The sequence below is a fragment of the Crocodylus siamensis genome, chromosome 1 (assembly GCF_052110815.1).
Source record: "Crocodylus siamensis isolate JL-2025a chromosome 1, ASM5211081v1, whole genome shotgun sequence".
Classification (NCBI taxonomy): domain Eukaryota; kingdom Metazoa; phylum Chordata; order Crocodylia; family Crocodylidae; genus Crocodylus; species Crocodylus siamensis.
This window is the reverse complement of record NC_143395.1, coordinates 254909483-254928428: the sequence shown is the minus strand read 5'-3', so window position 1 is coordinate 254928428 and position 18946 is coordinate 254909483. Positions and strand designations below refer to the sequence as shown.

At 41.5% G+C, this 18946-nt stretch overlaps 1 protein-coding gene across 2 annotated transcripts in view; it reads left to right on the top strand.

Moving 5' to 3' along the window:
• The window catches only part of KCNJ6 (potassium inwardly rectifying channel subfamily J member 6), a 217182-nt gene that overhangs the window by 146049 nt on the left and 52187 nt on the right, over positions 1-18946 (top strand). For both annotated transcript variants that reach the window (XM_090031632.1, XM_090031633.1), the window contains one exon: positions 12459-13379. In XM_090031632.1, coding sequence (XP_089887758.1) covers positions 12459-13379 — 921 coding nt within the window. The remainder of the gene's footprint in view (positions 1-12458; positions 13380-18946) is intronic.

Here is an 18946-nt window from a genome sequence, read left to right as displayed (position 1 = left end):
TACCCGACTCCAAGTAGAATCACCCTTGGAAAAGTCAGAGGTAAAGTTACCCCAGCATAAGTTACAGTGGTACATATGTTATGATCATGGCCTGTCCTATAGTAGCTTTTTGCATCATGCAAAAAGACTGTTACCTCCTCAGGGAAGGCACTCTCAAGTGGCACATCTATACCATTAAATTATGACACCAGACAACACCATGCTGAGACACGGTGGATCCATGCTGGATTGTCTACCTACCAATAACTACCCTAATGTAGTGCTACTCAACCATCAATAAGCACTTGAGCAGATACACTCTATCTAACAGCAGCTTGGCTCAGGGTGGTGCTCCCTGGTGCCTTAGTTCAGAAGCATGATCATACTCATACTCCAAGAGTAGCAATTTAAGAGACTGCTGGCCAAAAAAGGTAACAAATTTACAAATTAAAATAAAACTACTGGGAAAATGTCCAGCTTTACTTAAAAGTCACTTTCATCAGAGTCATGATACGATTCATTCTTTGCCATCTTTGCTCCTTGAAAAATCATGCCAGAGAGTTTAAAAATTGAGAGTTTGGACCCAAAAGTCTTTGCTATGGTCTGCTTCATTATATGGTATATGCTGTACTAAGCCCATGACTGAATACCAGCACTGTAAAGTTTATGCAGAAGGAGAGTAGGCACAGAAAGCCTCCTGTCTGTATACTCATTGCATTTCTACAGCATCTTCTTCTCATGTGCCCCTAGCGTACAATACAGAGTAGTATGGTGACTTCTCCAGCACCAGGTAAAGGTGAAAATGGTGGAGGATAAGTTCACTTTGCATAGACGAACTTTTCAGAAGAAAGCTAAATATTCTCAAAAACATTCCAGACTCACTATCCAAAACCTGGAAAGTGCAGAGATCTGCTTCCCTGATTCATCTCTATTGGAAAAGTGATAGAAATTCTTGTCCCTAACCGGCAGGTATATTCCATTGTGCAAAATATTGACCTCAAAGTATTGGTACAGCATGCTGATTGAACCTGCCTATTTCTTTGTACAGTGAATATTCTTCTTCAGTATTTCTATGCCTCATACATACAGCTTGTTGATCAAAGTAAAGCACAGTACACCCACGCAGCAGCCGAGGCGTGACTGCAGCGTGTGTAGACATACCTGAACTAGCTCAGGTACTGACAGCAGTGTGGCTGTGGCAACAACGTGTAGGCTGCAAAACCTACCAGAAAAGCTGGATGAATATTCTGGTGAGTAGCCTGAGCTGAGCTACATGCCACCAGGGTTGTACTCCTATCAAAGCCGCAGCCAGATAATTTAATGCAGCAGTCGCACCTTTCACTGCAGCATAAACTACCTCTCAGAAGCAAGGACAGTTATAGTTTTTACCACTGGCATATGGGCAAACATTCAAATAATTCCTGCAACAGTTCCATGAGTTAGTTTGAAATGTGAAAGTGTGGAAGCTCTCATTTACAGGTCACCTTTCAGAACCTGACAGCAGTACTCTCCAACCCTGACAAACACCGCTTCCTTAAGAACAGTGGAGGGACAACCTGTTTTTAATATGCATCCCACAAATTAGCCCCAAACCTCCCCAAATGCCTCTCCTATCTCCTGGGGTGTAGGGTGTAGCCATACTGGCCTAAGGACATAGGCACACAAGGTTCTTTGGGTAAATCTGATATCTTTTTTTTAGACTGGGGTCGGTGAAATATGGCCCACGGGCTGGATCCAGCCTGCAAGGCCAGTCTATCTGGTCCATGGGGCCCCTGAAAAATTTAGAAAATTAATATTCATCTGCCCTTGGTTCCTATCAAAAATGACCGGAGCCAAGGGCAGTAGGACCCAGGGGAAGCCTAGCAGGCTCCCACAACAGCAGGGCCTGCCCAGCCCTCCCAGAAGCCCCAGTAGGGGCTTCTGGCCAGGGAGCATGTGGCTGCACTGCAGGGAACTGCAAGTAAGGGGAAAGGGGGTGGGGAAATGCAGCGGAGGACCCTGGGCAGGGGAGGACCCTGTGCCTGCTCCAGATAGTCCCACATGGGCTGTGAGCAGCTGCAGCAGGGAGTTCTGGGCATGGGGTGGGGGAGGGGCTGCTTTTCCCCATGCTTAGCTTTTCCCCGGGCTCCTTCCCAGCACAGAGGAACGCGACCCCTCTCCCACCCTGTGGCCACCGCCCGCGGGCTGCGAGTGACTGCAGTACAGGGCGCCAGGCACAGGGTGGGGAGGGACCAATTTCCCCCTGCTGTGCTCAGCACCACCTTGTAAACTGTCCCCACTGGCAGCCTGGGCCCCACGCCAGCTCCAGGCTCGCTCGTTGGGGCTGTGATGGCGACAGCAGCTGTGGCCCCCCTGCTTGCCATGCCGGACAGCATTTGCCACCACCACCTCTGGGCTGCCCAGTGCATGAGCTCCGGGCAGGCAGCAGCAACCAATGCTGCCTGGCGCAGCAAGTGGGGGGGCTGCAGCTGCTGCAGCCGATGGGTTAGCCCAGAACCGGCGTGGAGCCCAGGCTGGCAGCAGGGCCGGGTTACAAGCTGGTGCTGGGTGTGGTGGAAAAGCAGCCCCTTGCTCACCCTATGACCAGTACCCCGCACTGTAGCCACTTGCAGCCCGCATGGGGCTGCATGTGCATGCTCCAGACAGCCCTGCATGGGCTGCGAGTGCCTGCAGCAGGGAGCACTGGCCACAGGGCATGCAAGGGGCTGCTTTTCCCACACTCAGCACCAGCTTCTTCCCTGCCATTGAGCAGGGGGTCAGGGCTGTGCACTGCCCCCTGCCTGTACCACAGGGCTGAGGGGAACTGGGTGTAAGTGGGCATGGGAGCCAGTGGGAACATGGGACCCACACCGGTGTCCCAGAGCAGGGTGGCAGAAGTGCAGGGTCCCAGCCAACAGGGGCTCTATGGAGCCAGGCCAGCTCCCTCTCTCCCTGCTGGTGCAGCCCAGCCCAGCTGCACAGACCCCTGCCAACCTGTGCCCCACTTTGGGTCCCACCAGTGCTGGCCCTGGGACATTGGGATATTGGTCCCAAGATGATGACCAGGGGGCAGGGCACCTGTCAAGGGGCGGGGCTACCCATGCGGCTCTCGACAGCCTGCCAGAACTGGGTAAGTGGCCCTCCACCCAAAATAATTGCCGGCCCCTGTATTAGACCAATTCAGATAGTTGGAAAAACTTCTTCCACTGACTGATCTGCTGCTGTTTTCTGCTTCCTTCCCTGTACTCCCTTTCCAATCTGCTTCTCTGCCTTCTGCTTCTTGATGCATGCTCCCTACTCAATCTTCTGCTTTGCTTTCTGCTTCCTGTCCTATCCTCTGCTATATTGCTTGTCCCTTCCCTGATGTGCTATGTGCCACAACACAGAGGTTGCCAATGCTGCAGATTTGTCACCCCTACTGTAGAAATACCAGCAGCAACTTATATGGCACACAGGGAAATGCCTGCTCTACAAACAGCCCTCTTCCTTCAAATAACTTTCAAGATACCAGGATAAGTCAATGGTGTCTTATATATAGATACTAACTGCTACCGCTTATTTCAGAAAATGGCAGCAAGAATTGGGCAAATACATGAAAAAGTTATTCACAAATATTCATTACAAATTCTGTTCAACTGTCTGTATGTAACTTAGGCAGATTTTTTTCCTCACAAAGATCTTTACCAAAACACATAATAGGACAAAATATTTACAGACCACAAGTTTCAAATGTGTGGTCAGAATTATTAGCACCAAAATAACTCATTTTTCTGTTTGAAATATTTTTCTCATTTTAAAATTTAACCTAACTATAGAGTTTCCCCATTCAAAATCAAATGTTTCAGAATTAATCAAAACTAATGTTTGGACTGAGCCAAACTGACTTTGGGGGAGATTTCCAAATTAAGAAAACTTTCAATATTTTAATTTTTTTACTCCAAGCTCGGGCAAGAAAATGTTTCAGTATCTCAAAAATGTTCACTGGTTGACAGCTCTGATTCCCCTCCCAGCTCTAATCAGTAAATAACAAGTTGTTCCAATCGTCCAGCTGTGGCAAACATTAAAGGGAAACAAATAGAAAACCCAGAGTTTGCCCAAGCCCGCCCAGCCTTATGTCATTACCTTGGCTGGTCATAGGACATAAAAGGCAAGGACCCCAGTGGTGGCTGTGAGGCCCCCCCTGGTGGTGACCCTACTCCTGTTATGTCTTCAGTCCCTTAAGCACTTCTCCCCTTTTCCTTGCCTGCAAAACCTTGACGTAGATATTTAGAAACAGGAGGCTGCCCTTGGGATCCCCAAGTGAGGTCCCTTGGGCCTTTTGGGGGTAGGGGTTCCACCAAAAGCCATCCTGATCAGGTCATCAATTCAGCACTTCACTTCAAATAATTAACTCCCTCTCTGAATCAAGTCATGCATCCCCTAAGACATTTAGCCTTCAGGTATTAGAGTTAGTTTTTACAGACAGGGGGACAGTGAGGGGACATCTACCTGAACAGAGCTTTTTGAGTTTTCTCCAGAGATAATGCAAATAGTTGCCCCATTTTGCAGGCATTTTGCAACACATCCTGCGTCTAATAAATAATGAAAAATACAAACACAATGTATAAGTGCTGAAACCAGAGCGCAGTTTGCATGTGAGAAGGCCAGTCAATAAAAATGTAAATTGTACAATTTATATTTTCACTGACTGGCTTTCTTGTATACGTACTGGTCTCTGGCTGCTTTACTACTCCATCCAGGAACAGCACAGACTAACTGCAGACACTTGTTCAACCTCACAAAAGGTATCTATATCTGAAAGCTTGCTAAAAAGAATTTTTCCAGCTATTTGAGTTGGTCAAAGATATCGGATAGTTCCTTAATCCTGTTCGCAACTTACACAAATTCTGAAGCCCTACTTTCCGTACTGAATATATGGATGTGGGATGGTTCTGAATCAGCATCATGGTTCCAAGCACACAAACCTGATGTGTACATAGGAAGGGAGTTTCAGAATCTGATACAGGATTCAAGGTTCAATTTTTAGCAGGTCTTTGTTTCCATACTGAGCTGAAGTCAAACCTCAGACAACCTCCAAACTTTTGGGCTCACATGTTATGGCTCTGACTCCATCTCTAATTCATCTTTAATTCCTATTTGGTATTTGGGCAGGATGATATCTAATCCCCCTCTGCATACTCATTATAACCAAAGTTGGTCAATGATGTGACATAAATTATGGCATGCTGCTGGAATTTGTTTCAAATTATACTAATTATTAAATGATCTCTTACATCTTTTCTGTATGAATTTGTTAAAGCACATGGTATTTCTGGATTTCCAGAAATCCAGCTCAGCAAGTCTTAGATGATCTTTCTCTTCCCTATTGCTGCTGTAAGACTGTTGTCCTCTAAATCTGGAGGGGACTGCTCAGATGCATGCCATAAGCAACTGCCTCTGCTATGCCCAGCTCCTTCCTCCAGTTCTGAGTCCCTGACATTCCTTTTCTGCTTGTGATCCAGATTGGATAGCAAGTCAGACAAAGTGTTTTCATTGTTCTTGATGAGGGTTGACAGAGGGATTTTGAAATGTCTTGCCAGATCTCCATTGCTTGCTTAAGGCACTGTTTCAGTACTCTAAAAACGTGGCTTTGCTGAGCATACACTGGCAGATATTTTCAGAATAGGGAGAGAATCACTTGCTTGATGAACTAGATTTTTATTGCTCTCTGTGAGGCCAGGTAATTCTTAAACAGAAGAGTGGGTACTATATACAAAGTCAGGCATATATGCAAGATTTTGGTATATAGCTTTTATATAGCCAATTTATTACTGTAGCAAGTAAGCATCATTAAATCCATTTTTTCCTCTGTAAGCTGCTTTTAGATCCGCTCTAGTATTATTGAAATTAGTGGACGTTTTCGCATTCACTTTAATGGGAGCAGGATTGAATTTTCCAAATGTTTAATTAATATTAATGTATAACACTTCTTATTTATTTATTTAGGACGTGTGAAAGCATTACATTTAGATTATGTTGATCTAAATGCCTGATTGTAAAGGTGTGCAGAGGGCTTAAACCACCTACAACATGGTGTGCCCAATCTTAGTTAGTGCACTTTCTCAGATGAACTAACTTAGATCAAAGATCGGGTTAACCCAATCTATGAAAAGGTTAACCTGATCTCGATCTTGCAAATTCCTGTATGCATTTGCAATGCAGCCCCGGAGCTGGGAAAGCCCAGCCCCTTGCCCTAGTCCCAGGACTGCACTATTCTCATCCCCTACAACCTTGACTTGGCTATTTTTAGCCCTCTGACTGCCAGCCTGAACCCACAACCCTCTCCCCACAGACCCACCTACCTTCCCTCTCTCCCCCTTTCCAGACCTGTGAAACCCTCCCCGGACTTGCCACCTCCCCTGCCCCCCACAGACCTGCAGTGCACCCTGATCCCACCTGCTCCTCCTCGCACCCTGAGTTACTTACCTATCAAAAACTGATTCTGCTTCAGCTATGCTGGCATTAGCTTTCTGTTCCAGAAATACTCTTTGAAACAACTTTACTGGAAGGAACGATTGCAGAGACAGCAAAGTTAAAACAAATCGCAAATATTTCCACACTGCCCAATCAGGAAGGATAAAGACTACCAAGTAAACCAAGTCAAACTATAATCTAAACTAATTAATGCGACTTGGATTTTAAATACCTGTAATGACTGCTTGAAAAGAATCTAGGAAAAAAAATATTCTTGGAATTAAGTGAAGGGGTTTGAATTACTAATAAATTTGGGAAGATAGTAAATAATACATAAATAATCCACAAATCTATGAAGAGGCTAAATTAATCTAATAAATTATTCACTATGGAATATTAACTTGGATTCCTTTATAGCACAGCTCTGCTGCAAATGGTAAGACTAATAATTCATAATATTCCTAAGTAAGACCACCTAAATATTTTATATGCTGTTCTTATTAGAAAACTCTAATATAATGTACAGTCAAAAAGGACAAGCATTTTATTTAAAAGATGCAAGCTCTTTAGGATTCTCTTTTTGTTTAGTACTTATACAGGCATTACAGCAATGAAAATAACTCATACCAACAGCACTTCAGTTTTGTATTAATTTCTTTCACTTGCAGCCACGAAGTTAATGGCAGAAGCATCTTTTCTGCCTTCCTATACAGCAGGTAGTACATCAATAACATCAGATTTATGTTCTCCAGGAGAATACAGGCGCCTTTGTAATTCCATCTGTTAAGCACTTAAACTGCACCAGCTCACCCTGCCCTATGCCCCGGTGTGGAGGCAGGAAACAGAAGCCGGAGAAGAGAGTCAGCCTGGAGCTCCAGTGGCTGTTGTAGCTGAAGCAGTGAGGGGAGCAGCAGCAAGCTGGGAGCCTGGGGACCACAAATTAACCCTTTCGGCTAGGGACATACAAATTACACATAAACCAGTATAAGTGATCAGACACTGGTTCAAATCTGTAACACCACAGAAGTTCAGTGCAATAAGTTGCTTTCAAAATGGCTGAAACTGGTTTAAGATAAACGTGGAGGGATGTAGCATCACATTTACCTGATTCAAGTTAAATTGGTTTATCAAACTTCTGTCCCGAATCCCCACCAGATTCAAGTTAACTCAGCCCCCCAACATCCCAGGATGTTTTGCACCTCCCCACAACCTCTGCCCACCCCCTACCTTCTTACAGGGTAGGTGGGCTAGCCTTGGCCCAAGCTGTCTCTTCTAACCAAACAAGGAAGTGCACTCTAGCGCCCCTGGCTCCTGGCCTGGGCCACTGCAGGCATGTGTATATATGTCCGGAATCAAAAGTGAATGTCTGTTCACTTATTGATTCAATCTATGCAGCTTGAACTAACCTGCAAGATTGAATTGATTCAACCTTGGGCTTTTTGACTGTCTACACTTAGCCTTGTGGGCTATGAGTTGGACAGCCCTGATCTAAAGAATAAGAGGGTGGTTGCTACAAAAGTAGATGCATTAATGAATTCTCAGGGACTCAAGGAGTTTGGAATAGAATCAGGTGTAGGCACTGAAGTCCAATTTGCACCCAACTGGTAGAATAAAATCTGACCCAAAATGATTCCTTTTTGAGATCTTTTAATACAAGCAACATCAAGTTAGCATCACTGTGCACAGCTATAATTAAACATGACTGAATCACAAAAGAGACTTGTTTATGTTTATGCATTCATATAATTGGACAGAATGTTAAATGAGTGCCCTGCAGGCACTTCTGTGCCATATGCAACTCTCTAAAGGACTAACTTTGAAGTATCATTTTTAAAACCAGACTCAGTCTAGACACAGTAGTGTTTCTACCTGTGTAACTGTTGTTCACACCAATTTAACATAGGCTGGCCTATAAACCACCTAAACCATGCACGGTACAAAATATTTATTCAATGCGTGGGTTAATTATTTATATTTTTTATCATGATGAAAATCACTGAGGGTAAAAATAGCTCCCAAGTCAGAGAGCAGCCATTCGCTCCTGCATTACTAGAAGCATGACAGTTATTATATAACTGTTCAGAGAATAAAATTAAATAAATAGCATAAGATGTGTAGCTTAATAATTAGACAAAATGTTTTGGAACTACCACACTATCACTGAATGACTGCTGACTGGCCATTGTGATATGGCACAGATCCTGCCATGTGCTCACAAGAAGATCTTCCAACACCTTCCTGGTAACACAAAGATGCGCATTCTATGCATCATGTATTTAGACATTTGCTGCTCCCAAATTTCACTTTGAAACTGGAATCCAGACGAAAGAGTGTCAGATTGCTAATAATCTGATTAGGAATCAGAGCTGGAAACATACCTGGAGTGTTTGGATGCAATTTACTAAATGGCTGAAAGGGGTAACAAGACATCCCAATTCACCAGAAAAAGATTATTGACCTGAATTTCTCCTTCCTGAGAGTTTATAATGGTTAGCACTGGAAACTGGTGACAGAAACAATGCAGATGACCTAGCAGCTGCAGTGTGATCTTAGTCTTTGTAAAACCTTGTTGACAAGGTGGTCTATGGAAAGAGGTGCAGATTAAAATGCTACTGGGCATGAACGCCAGGTACCCCCTGAGGCTGGTGGCATGGTGAGCTCGTGCAGGCGGCAGTGGAGCTAAGTGGGGAGTTCCTGCAGGCAGCCACAGCATTGTTGGTGGCAGAGGGGGATGACAAGCACCAACCAGTGACTGGCAACCACCTGCAGACACCACCGGCAGTGTTGGTGGCAACCAGTGGTAATCGCAGACTGCCCACAGATGCTGCTGGCAGTGTCGGCAGTGGCAGGTGGTAACCGCCCACAGGCACTGCCAACACTGTCACAGAGTATACTGCCACACTCAGAGGGTGCACATGCACCTGAGTATACCCCCTAGATGCCATGCCACTAATCTATCTAATTATAAAATTATAACTAATCTAATTATTACCTAATCTATCTAATTATAAAAAGCTATTTGGAAGTGCTTTGTCAAAGTGTTGGTACCAAGGGCCACATTGTGAATTGCTCCTGCAGTCTCACAGGGGTGAGAAAGAACTTTCCCTCACCCTAAGGCCAATGGGCAAGAAGACCATTCCCAACAGCAGTCAGCACTCACTGTGCTCTGGGAGCACAGAGGGGCTATTTGTTCTTCCTACAAACTCACTGGAAAAATGTGGGCCTACACTTTCTTTGTGCATCAGTTCACTCAATGTAAAAATCATTTATGACATCTACCACACAGAAAGGCTTAACTAACATAAAACATTTTGAGATCCTCAAAGTACCTACACTATCTAAGTAAAAATACTTTATTATTAATAAGCCCTTTTGAAACAAAGCATCCCTTTTACAAAGTGGATAAGAGAATCTAGTGCATAATTGTTGTAAACTTTCACGTCCTTTCAAATTCCTTCTAAAGCCACAAGTGAAAGTAGTGCATTGGTCCCCCCTGTTTTACTTAGCACACTTACAGTCTCTTTTCCAGATGAGAAATGAGGTTCATTGCCAAAGGTATCTGGGGAAGCTGACATTGTGGGCACATCTACATGTGCCCTTATAGTACCATTGTTACTGTGCTGTCGTTTAGTACTTCTTTTTGGAAGTACTAGATGATGGCACACTAACAGCCTGTACTCTGCCATGTTAGCACAGTTACTTTTAGCCACTACATTGCCTTAGCAATACGCTATAGGGAGGGAGCATGTTGCTATGGCAATGTATCTGTGGCATCAGATTTTGTGCCCACCAATGCTACATGGTTGTAGCGCATTGCTATAACAACGTAGCATCTCGTGTAGATGCGCACAGTGTCTCTTTGCATACACCAGGCCTAAATGTCAAGGTAAAGCAAAATATTTCCAGTGCTTTAAACATAATAAACCACATTAAACTGTTACCAATCTAATATACGTTATATTAAAAGCTACAAAGCCAGAAGCTTCAAAATCCAATCATGGGTATTTCTGGGGTTGTTACTCCAGTGATTTTTATTAATCAATTGAACTGAAATTCTTTTAGCTGCAGTATTGAATTAAGCAGAAATTGCAAAACTTTAACTTCAAATCTTTAGGCTTTAGTTTAATTCAACCCCATATTGTTATTTCATATCCTTTAAGGTATCTATTTACTTGATCGTATATTATACAGCATTAGAGGCAATCGTAGCACCTTCACCAACTGGAATAAAAGTTCATCAAGAATTGACTGGTTCGGAATACGATTGCAAGGCTGCCTCTTCCATTAGCTTGAACAACATTGCTCTTTTGAGAAACATCAATAAAATGAAAAAATTATGCTGGATGGAACTGTATAGCACTGAATCACAAAACTGCTAATGGGTTTCCATGTTATTGGTAGCCCGTGTGCCTTTTTACATTGAAGTAGTGTTAGAATGATTAGCCAAAATGGTCCAGGAATTATGTGAGAGGCAAGAATTACTTAGGTTAAATTTTTTATTGGACAAACTGCAATCTTGGGATATAATTAGACATGCATCTGAATGCAAGACATTCTTCTTCAGGTCACATTAAGGGCTGTTGTATAATACAAAGGCATGGCTAAGATAAGGACAGGACAAAAGGGCACGTGTATTTGTAATATGATTTTGGTGTATATTTTGACTTTGCCTGGATTTTGAAAGAAGCCTCTGATCACCCTCCTACAAGATGAAGCCATAAGCACCACAAAAAGCTGTAAATGACACAATTCAGTAGATGGTCTGCTTAGCAACATTGGTTGCTAAGAACAATTCAGCTAAATCATTTGGACATGCACTGGTTCCCTACTGAATAGAAACCCTAGCTTAAGGTCTATTTTGATATTCAAAGCTTTACATGTTATTGCTCCCAGCTGTTGGAGAGATCACTTCTCCCTCCATGGCCATAGCCACTATATCCCAATGGAACAACACTGCCAACTGGCAGGAGAAAAACGTAACTTGTACAGGGGCTGCTTTTACATCATTCTCACACGAGATAAGAATTATCACAGACCTCACAGTGTTCTGAACTAAACACAGAACCGATTAATTTGAGTTAGCTTTGCCTCGGTAGGTTCTTTGCACCTCAGACATAACTCAAAACTCTGTAAGCTAATCAAGCTATTCTTCCCAAAAAAACTGGAAAGGAGAAAGAGTGAAAATATTACATTACTTCCATATATAAATATTTGGGAGGCATCCATATGATATCATGACAAGTAGAATAGCACCTGAGTACAAGAGACAATATGCCAAGATTAATTGCCACATTTCTGGGTGCTTAACCAAGTGAATTAAAATTATACCAAGCCCTGCAACTACTGCATGTCCACATTAGTAAAAAAAAAAAAAAAAAGGACACAGACTGCACGGTCTCAGGACAGTGAACATTTGTACTGTATACAAATCAGTTTGAATTGCCAGTGAAGGATACTAGTATAAGGCCCAATCTTCCTTCTGTAGAAGTCAATGAGAGCAGGATTGACTCCCTAAAAAAAGTGTTTGCTTTTTAAACTACTTAAATTTATATTTAATGTTTTCCCCTTAGCAATGGAATCAATAAAAAAAATAGTTTAACAATTGCTCATTTCCTGTGCTCATCTCACTTACTGAAACTCCCAAGCATATCTATTTCCTCATTTTTATCTGCACTGTCTCTCAAGAGATCTTTCTTGGCACAAAAGCAACCTCATTTATTACATTGTAAAGGGGGGGAAGCATTTTTGAACATTTATTGTAGAATTTAAACATCATTGGTGTATACCAGATCAGCCCCTTAAAGTTCTACATAGGAAGCCTGTAGAGGGAGAAAGGAAGGCTTTCCTTGAAAGTATTTCCAATTGATAATCAAGTAATTTAAACAAGTTTGGCACCTTTATCTTAAGCATCGGATAAATGCAGGAAGAATTATGAGGCTGAATTAATTAATTCTCATTTCATGCCACTAATACAGGAAGAATTGTATGTTTACTTAGTCATCTATATGCATATAGATACTAACATTCCTCCTTTTTTTTAATGGCAGCTAATGTACTGGAAGAAGACTCAATGGACCAGGACATAGAGAGCCCTGTGACTATTCACCAGCCAAAGTTGCCCAAACAAGCTAGAGAGGATCTGCCAAAAAATATAAACAAAGAATGTACCAAGAGAAAAATCCAGCGGTATGTCAGGAAAGATGGGAAATGTAACGTCCACCATGGAAATGTGAGAGAGACTTACCGTTATCTGACTGATATCTTCACTACCTTAGTCGATCTCAAATGGAGGTTCAACCTGTTTATTTTTGTCATGGTTTATACTGTGACATGGCTTTTCTTTGGAATGATCTGGTGGCTAATTGCTTATATCCGAGGAGATATGGAACATATAGGGGACACTTCATGGACCCCATGTGTCAGTAACCTCAATGGGTTTGTCTCAGCTTTTTTATTCTCAATCGAGACAGAAACCACCATTGGCTATGGCTACCGGGTCATCACAGACCAATGTCCTGAGGGAATTATTCTGCTACTAGTTCAGTCTGTTTTAGGTTCTATTGTCAATGCTTTTATGGTTGGTTGCATGTTTGTAAAAATATCTCAACCCAAGAAGAGAGCAGAAACCTTGGTTTTTTCTACCAATGCTGTCATTTCCATGCGGGATGGGAAACTATGTCTGATGTTCCGCGTAGGAGACCTTAGGAATTCACACATTGTGGAGGCATCAATACGGGCAAAACTGATCAAATCTAAACAGACAAAGGAGGGGGAATTTATACCACTCAACCAGACAGATATCAACGTAGGTTATTACACTGGGGATGATCGTCTCTTTTTGGTCTCACCACTGATCATCAGTCATGAAATTAACCAGCAGAGTCCTTTCTGGGAGATTTCCAAAGCCCAGCTGCCCAAAGAGGAACTAGAAATTGTTGTAATCCTAGAAGGAATGGTGGAGGCAACAGGTAATGGTTCTTAGCTTTTTATAAAGTATGTGCTTTAACTTTAACAAGAAACTTATTTCAGATATAAACTATATACAAGAGAAAAAGACAGTACAAATCTGGACTGGGCTGGGTGTTATACTCCTAGCTTGCATGCACTCTTGCCATAAACAACCTTTATGTGCACCTCATCTTAGAAAAATCACTTCTACAACCATGTAAACAAGGGTTACATTTTGCAAAAAGATTTCTGCAGTGTTGTAAGATTTAAAATTAAAAGCATGCTCTCTTTAATTGTTCATTCAGCCCTGTCCAAACTGTCCAATGAAACTGGATTAGTTTCTGATTTGTTCTGAAAATGGTATGACATTTCCCCCTTTTTAAATGTTCCAGAGTGTGCCACCAGTTATTCATCACTCTATCACAGGAGGAAGTCAAGCCTGTAGAAGTTAGGGTGATAAATGGCTTTACAAAAGTCTAATCTAACCCCCTGTTTAAACAATGTGCAGGTTCCATAGGTCCTTCAGCTTTCAGTTACTCATGGGTAATGCTATGATAACAACTTGCCATGTGTGTTTCTACCATGAAATTCCCAGAAGGTGTTTAGACTGAGTAGGAAATGATATGTTCAGTTTATCATTTTTGCCTGCTTGTTTGCTTGTTTTTGTTTTACCTTCTAACGTTGGGTCTGGGTCTATTTTTAGATCATAACACATAAGACTCATTTTATTTGCATTGAGGTTCCCTGGCAGTGCATGAAAACATTAAAGAAGTATACCAAGTAACATCCATTGTATGGCTCTGTATACTGCAGAGCAATGTAAATGAGCATTAGTATAAATAAGAAACTGGACCTGAGTGTGTTCTAGCTTGACATTACACATCAGGGTGCAATACCATATCATAATCCTTTTACTTGAATACTGAGGACACAGTGCTTTTAACTCCGAATTGCAGGACTCCTATGAAGAGAAAAACTAAGTAGAGCTGGGATTCTTGCTCTAACAATCAGTCAGAGGGCTCATATGCTTTGCACCCTGCATTGCTGTGAGATTCTTTCAAGGGTGCCACATAATACTAGCACTATTAGGTATGCAAACACCTACACATGATTCACAAGCCAAACCCAGAGATTTCAAATAGGAATCCATAGTGTCAAAACCACCTATTGTGGTCTTTCTGAATCCTGAATTGCTCTATTAGTTTTCTGTAGTCAAAAAATGACTGAATTGTTTTTTTGAAATGGGGTGCCACTAAATTCAAAACATTATGAAGTGGTAGCCTGAGTCTAAAAACATTGAAAACTACTGACCTAACGTAACACAAGCCAATAAACTCAGAGAATAGGACTATGAACCTTTGTTACCTCAACTCACATTTTGCAACTGGAGCAAGAAGTAAGCAGCAGCTCTTGCCAACACATGTGTGTGTTTGTATCACATTTTTATTATATGGTGTCAGAAGAAAACTGAGTTTGACACCATATAATAGAAGTGCGAGACAAAAATGGAGCAAATGAAGCCCTCAATTTTGAAAGAAACTTGGCAGAGAATTTGAAGTGGTGGCTGCAGGGCTTCCAAATTTTCCTCAAAAGTAGGTGGTATTGAAGAGAAGTTGAGAAGGTGAAACACACAGCATTTTTGATGCACATGGCAGGCCCAGAGGCATTGTAAATTTGCAGTGCATTCAAATGACAGCATGAAGAAGATTGCTAGATAAAGTCATTCAGAAACTTCCAAAATATTTTGATATATGCAAATAAATGAATTGACACTGCATAGACCAAAGGCTTTTTACTAGTGCTTCTGACCTGGAGTGTTACCAAACAGCAAAAAAGCACCTCTAAAAATGCAAGAGCCAAGGATGGCTTAGGGCGATACCTTTTATTGGACTATGTAGTTTGGATAAAGGATGAGGAAGAATGTCTTGCATTGAAAGCTTGTCTAACTCCATCCCAATTACATAGCTGGTTCAATAAAAGATATCACCCTAAGACATTCTTGCCTCTTGTGTATTTTCTGGATCATCATAGCTGCATCACTCTCACACTACTATAACATGGAAGATATCTAATTAAAATACATACAAAGTCATAAGGACACAACACTTTTCCATCACATCAATACAAACTACTTGTCTTCACTTCCATGACTAATCCCCCACCCTACCTATCATCTCCCATTTATCAAAAGATATCAAATGCCCTATTCTGCTTTGGTAAAAGGACCAAGCTTCAATGATGAGGGATTTCTCATCCTGGTCCATTTATTAAAAATCTTACAAACCTGGTTTCAAATTTAAATGCAGTTGTTGTTGCCAAGATAGGTGTGCCTCACTGATTTGAGAAAGTTCTGGCACAGAAGGATATTGACCACTTGGACTAACTCTGAATCAGTTTCCAGGTCCAACATGTTGAATGGCAAAGTACTGCAGTGCGAATGCCACTGTCAACATTTATGGCAGGAATATGAGGGAGCTCTGAGGTTCAAGCAGCATAATACATTCTGCTGAGCTTGAATATCACAAAGATTTATGACATGGTAGTGTCACAATGATAAACATGTTTACTAGGGCTGTGTTTTGGTACAGAACTAGACACTTGTTCCATGTGTTACCTACAGATGTTGGCTCTATTTGTTGCTGGCACACACCGAGCCAACTTTCTAACACAACCATACGTTTTCCCCATCATTCCAAAAATATTCTCTTCAGTTATATTTTGGCAAATCTTGAGGATTTGTGTTTATATCACCATAAGCTTACATTGATTTTTAACACCAGCTGCAGAATGAAAGTAACAACAGAGCAATTCTTCTATACTATTCATGAAAAGAATACTAACCATAAATGATAACTACCAAGACTGCCTTATCACAGCATCAGAAAAATAAGACTGGAAGGGCCCTAAAGAGGCTACTTAGTCCAACCCCCTGCTTAAGATAGGATCATCCTTGTCTAAAACATCCAAGACAAAAGTTATCCAACCTGCACATAAAAAGTTTTGATGACAAACTCCACCACTCTTGGTAATCTGTTCTACTGCTTACCCATCCTCATAGTGAAAAAGTTCTTCCTAATATCTCATCTAGAACTTTAATCACTTGTGCTGCCCTTCTCCCTCCAATTTTTCCACATCTCTCTTAAAGTATGATACCTCAGCTAGACATGATATACTCTAGGTGAGGCCCCTGGGATTTGAATAAAGCACTCCTATTAGCCCAGTATGTTATTAGATTTCTTTGCAAAAATATTATTGAGTCATATGCACAATTATTCACAATAGCCTCCCGATCCTTTTCCGCAGCCCAGGCAGTGATTCCCTGTTTTGTATTTGTATATTCAATTATTCCTTCCTAAGTGTAGTACTTTGCATGTATCCTTATTGAATTTCATCCTATTTTAGACCATTTTTCCAATGTATCCAAGTTATTTTGAATCTTAATCCTGTTTCTCTAATGTGACTTGAAACCAATCCAGATTGTTGTCATCTGCAAATTTACTAAATGCACTTCCCATTCTGGTCTCCAAATCATGAATGGAAATATTAAATAGTATAAAACCTAGAATTTACCCCTGGGGAATCCCTGTGGATACCTGCTATAATACTGTACTACTGATGACTGCTTTTTGAACATGGTTATCCAACCAGTTACCTTAGAGCAGTCTCATCTACAGCATATTTCCTTAGCTTATTTATGAGAATGTTATAGGGAACAGTGTCAAAAGCCTTATGGGAATTAATGCCCCATCTTATAGAAAGAAACAACAGCCCTCCCTCAATTTTTAGAGCTTCTCCATATTGCCTTGTAGATCCCTTAGCCGAGGTGGCAAAAATAGCAGAAAAGATAACAGTTGTTGCTGGTGATTTTACATGAGCTAACTGCAGAAAGCAGGTCGTTATTGATACTTTATACTTAGAACTTTTCCTTATGAAAGTTTCAAAAGCACAGCTACCTCTGGTGCAAAGATCAGGTTTTTATCAATGCATGCCAGCACTGCAAAATGTGTTAGGACAAGAAATAAAGTGAAATAAGGCGAACTCCAGAATAAAGGGAACTGAGGTAGGCAACATGTGAGGAATTAAACTTGATTTTAGTCAAAGCACCATAATCCTTTAAATAGTGACACAATATCTTCATGTGGTGCTCACTACTCAGATGGGTGGGACCATACACAAGTCGACAGATAGACACTAAAATAGGAGCATCTAGAGTGGCACTGCAGCCTCTTATTCCATATCTATTCCTGTGTGAAAGTTACATTTTAATAACTACAGCTGTCTTTAGGTGCTCACCCCACCCATGAGATTAAAACTGGGCTGATTGACTCAAACAATACATGCAATGACTCAAAACATTTTCTTCTTAAAATTTCTGCTATGTCTCCTTCAAATATATAAAATACAAAAAAGAAAACAGTATAAATAGGGATATTTAGAGTTCAAACTATGCAACCCTTTGTTAGAGCTTTACTCTTTCGGTTATCATGATGCTGTTACAGGTTGCTGGAGCATCTGTAACGCATTGTGAGGGGGTGTTACAGGACCTCCTCCTCTGTGTTGATCACACCCTGCTAAACAACCTCAAATAACATACGCTTGGTAATTTATCTTTAGCCATTACAGATCATGCTTTTAGCTCCAGGGATTTCCTGATTCAGTCACTGGTATGTTAGCCAAGAGGAAGACCATCATATCTGCATAGACTAATATTGGTAACTATGACCAAAATCCTAAAGCCAGCTTTCAAGAAGATTTGCCTGTCATAATTATCTAGTCGGGGGACTACATTTCACCATGGGGTACCGAAATTCGGTGGTAACAATAGAGACACAAGAGAGCTAACATCAGATGCCAATGAAAACATTTTTCCCTGATTTTAACTTTGAAATTCACTTTCCAGCATATGATGGCCTCTCTAATGTGACTTACAAATCTTTTGGACCTTATGAGTAAGGCATATGGCTAGAGCTGAAGTGTACAGTGTCAGTCAGAGGGGTAAAGAGGTTTTCAGAAGCTATTCAGACCTGACTTTGGTGTTAAAACCTTCAGCACCTTCAGTGGGGCAAAAATTTGGCCAAGAATTGGCATAGATAAGCGCTCTCTCAGTCAGAGCCTCTTTCCAAAGGCTGTGTACCATGCTGACAACCAATAGGGAAGACACAGGATACAAGAGCTGAGATAGTTCTGGTCACTTTAAGATCATCCCCATGTACTAAGTTTCAAGGCTATTTATTCCATTTTTCCATTTTTGCAGAGATGAATCTGGTGGCCCTAAGGAGGATCTGGCTTCATGTTTGAATGCCTTTGAAAAAGAAGAGGTCATGTTTGCTTGTACTTTAAAGGGAAGTTTCACTTGGAAAGGGGGCTGTATTCTACTTTTTCCTTTCTCTCTCTGGCATAGCTAGAAAGACTTGCCATATGCAGACAACTTGGTTAGTCACTGCTTGGTATTTGTCATCAAGTCATACATTTGATTTATATTAAAATGCCTCCACTGTTTGTATACTATCTTACAGAGGAAATACAGAGAACACTTTTTTAAACTATGTGCATATTAAGGTACTGCATTTGAACCAAAGATCCTGTT